Below are 3,350 nucleotides of genomic sequence, written 5' to 3'. Positions count from 1 at the left end.
CAACTTAATACTAGTAATAATACTAAAAGAAGAGACAACAATGCCTCGTCTTTTGGGTTGTGACATCTCGTCGACGCTGCAAAGCCTGCAAAGCTTCAATCTCTGTTTTCTTGAGATTTTCCAAAGAAAGCACCTGTTTCACAAAAAATGCAACATTAGTTGGGTTAGCAGCAGCCCACATCACTGTCACTGTAAAGATAAAAAAAAATGCCTAGGGGGAAATTAACAGAACAAGAAAGCCTCACTCGTTTAAGAGCAGACTGCCGCATGTCCGTGAATATTTTTGCACCCTCTTCAGCCATCTTCTTCAATTCCAAATGTGCTGATGGAGTTACAAGAAGAACATTAGTAGAGTTAAAAAACCAAACAAACAAACATATATATATATATATATATATATGTGGTCATAATAACAGTTCAAGGTAAAAGAAGAAAAGATTTGGTCGTACTCGATTTGAAATCGGGAACAGCCTCGTCGACTTTGCGAGCATTCTCAATCTCTGTAGCCGCCTCTTCCAGGTAATATTGCTCACTTTGTGCAACGCTGGCAAGCACCTGAGATGAACAAACAATGAGAAAGCAAAATAATCTCTTTGCCACTTAAACAAAAAAAAAAACACAATTGTCGCTCAAGTAAGAAGAAGACGCAGTGAAGAAGAATCTAATCACACACATCGTTTAACGAATCTATTCGTTTTTGATAAAATTTAATCACACCAAGGGGCATTAAGACAAATGATAATGGCGAAGAAGTTGGGTTAATACTGAGGTTTATGTTACCCACGAGGTACTTGATTGAAAATCTCAGATGCAGATTTCTGTGGACAGATTGTTAAGTACTATGGACTAATATTTTAAAGCATTTCTTATGTTCCTCAGATTGACAGAATTGTTCGTGTTGTCTTCAAGAATGCTCGGAAACGGCGTTTTGGGTTTGCAGGGTGATTCTCTTATAGAGAAATTCTCCCTCAAGTGTAAAACTGGTGTGGATCATGTGGATGTGTAATGTGTTGGCGCGTGGTGCTTCGAAGGGACTTTGGCAAAACTATGAGCAAGTTTTGTTCCTTGTAGACGTTATTGGGAAATCAACTTGTTATACAGAGACTCACACACCATGAGTTCGACATTGCAACTCAATGACTTCTTGTAGAGTTCGATCATCGAGCTATGTTGGACCAAGAAATGCTGGAACAGTGATTTCTGTCTCCTTCAAGCACGGAAAGTAGTCCAAGAAATGCTTGATGATCTTCATCTCTCTCATTGTTCCTCTAAACCCTTCAATCTCTAATCTCTTCAGTGGACAAGATGAGCAGGGACAACCTTTGCAGTCACAAACATCCTCGCATGTTGTATCTGGCACACAGTCCGAAAGATCTTGAAAGTAGGGCCATATGGCTAAGGGGATTCATATTATGAACTCTACTTTTCTACAAGTTAAGAAAATAAGTTGTGTTCAATACTTCAATGCCTAAGAGTTTCTAGATGTGGACTGTTATTTAGGAGAACTGGTACTGCTTGCCATCGACTCTTACACCTCCTCAAAACATAACGTTTGAGGTTGTTGAATACCGGCATCGGCATCGACGCAGAGCATAATAATAGAGAAAACATCTGAAATCAGAGAAAACCCAACTAGACATTTTGTAATCACATACTAGGCCAAAGAGAAACAGCATCCCCATCATCTTCTAAGCAATCATTATTTGGGACTCTTAGCTTGTTCGATATTATCATTAGTGACTATCAGATTGATTCGAGCCTCAAATAGATTACTAAAAAATTAGCTAATAGATAGTCTTTTGCAACACAATCAGAGATCCAGTGTAAGAGAAGTAAACAAAGACTTGGGGTATCAAATGAACAAACACTGGAATCTATTTTAGGGTCTTGATGGCTACACTTGACACGGTCTCATTCGAGTCACACAATACAATTAGTGCATTTCTAATTTATATTAGGGTGATCAAATAAATAAAAAGGCTAGTACTAGTAGTAGTGGTGGCAAGCAAAAATGGATTAGTAATGCTGAGTGGATCCATCCAGAGTTAAGTTGTCCGCGTTGCCAAACAAGAGAACGTGTCTGGCTTAATCTCTTAAAAGCTCCCGCCTCGCCTCCCTTCGCCGCCGTACACTCGACGGACTACGAACGACGGTGGCCAAAATCTCTCGCCCGTAAATATCTATCTCCACCTGTTTACTGGTGAGTGAGCCTCTTCTCTTCTTTCGATTCGTCGTTTTTTATTGGTATAAAACTGGAATCGCCTCGCCGATTGCTGGGGAATTTAGGGTTTGTGCTAAGAATCGAATGTTCAAATGTTCGAGGAGAAGACAATTTCATCACCATAGTATAAGATTTAGAGATCGATTCGTTCGTTTTCAAGTTTGTATCTGATTCTCGTGTATCCGTTTTATGAATGATTCGCCTTTAAATTTGCTTCATCGGTCCTGAAACCTACAGAAACTGTGAAAGATGCACTTGGTTCAACAGATGAGTGATTCAGCTGATGTTTTGAATCTTAACTTAACTCTGTGAGCTTTCTTTCTTGCAGAAGAAAAAAAAGATGGAGAACACTGGGAGCATTAAGCAAGAAGCACCACCGTCTCTTCCTCCAGGGATCTTCGAGATACCTGGAGAGCCTGCTGTTGTTATCAATGGTGTACCTGATGAACCTCAAACAGATTGTATGGTTGCCAAAGACGAACCAATATCATCATCATCAAGTGGCACTGTTGGAAGCGGCGAATGGCTCGAGGGTAGACAAGTTCGCAAGTTTTTCTTGGGTCATTACTATTCTGGTGTGGTGACAAAGTTCGACAAACAATCTGGTTGGTACAGAGTTGAGTATGAAGATGGGGATTCTGAAGATCTTGACTGGTCTGAGCTTGAAGAAGTACTTCTACCTTTGGATGTTACTGCCCCTTTGAGGTCAATCTCGTTGCAGATCATCAAGAATCGACATATGCGGGCCCAATCTTATGGATACGCGCCACAGCGCTAGACCAAGAACTTCAACACGAAAGCGTTTGCTTGTTGTTGCTCAGAGGTGAATATGGTGAAGCAGGAACAAAGAGGTTGTTACACTCTCTTATTATGCCTTATAGAAGTATCATCGCTTGGAATACATTAGCAGACTATAGTGGAATCATGGAAGAGTAGATACAATTAGAGATATGAAACGTTTTTTTGTTCGATTATCTCAATGCTAGACCAATTATAGCAGATGAATACTAACGTTTCGTTTTAAATAGTCATATTTTTCAAAATATCCCCAACTTCCCCTATTTCCTCCTATACAACATTGTACCTCTGTGTCTTGGTTCTTTTCAAAAAAAAAAAAAAAAAAAAAAAA

The 3,350-nt window shown here is 39.6% G+C and overlaps 1 protein-coding gene across 1 annotated transcript; it reads left to right on the top strand.

Moving 5' to 3' along the window:
* Positions 1,987 to 3,248, top strand: LOC104792104 (dirigent protein 17-like). Its single transcript, XM_010518154.2, has 2 exons — positions 1,987 to 2,200; positions 2,550 to 3,248. Exon 2 carries the CDS (start codon positions 2,562 to 2,564, stop codon positions 2,997 to 2,999), a length of 438 nt encoding a protein of 145 aa, XP_010516456.1. The 5' UTR covers positions 1,987 to 2,200; positions 2,550 to 2,561; the 3' UTR covers positions 3,000 to 3,248.

The sequence above is a fragment of the Camelina sativa genome, chromosome 6 (genome assembly GCF_000633955.1).
Source record: "Camelina sativa cultivar DH55 chromosome 6, Cs, whole genome shotgun sequence".
Classification (NCBI taxonomy): domain Eukaryota; kingdom Viridiplantae; phylum Streptophyta; class Magnoliopsida; order Brassicales; family Brassicaceae; genus Camelina; species Camelina sativa.
Note: the sequence above shows the minus strand (reverse complement) of the source record. Positions and strands in the feature narration are given on the sequence as shown.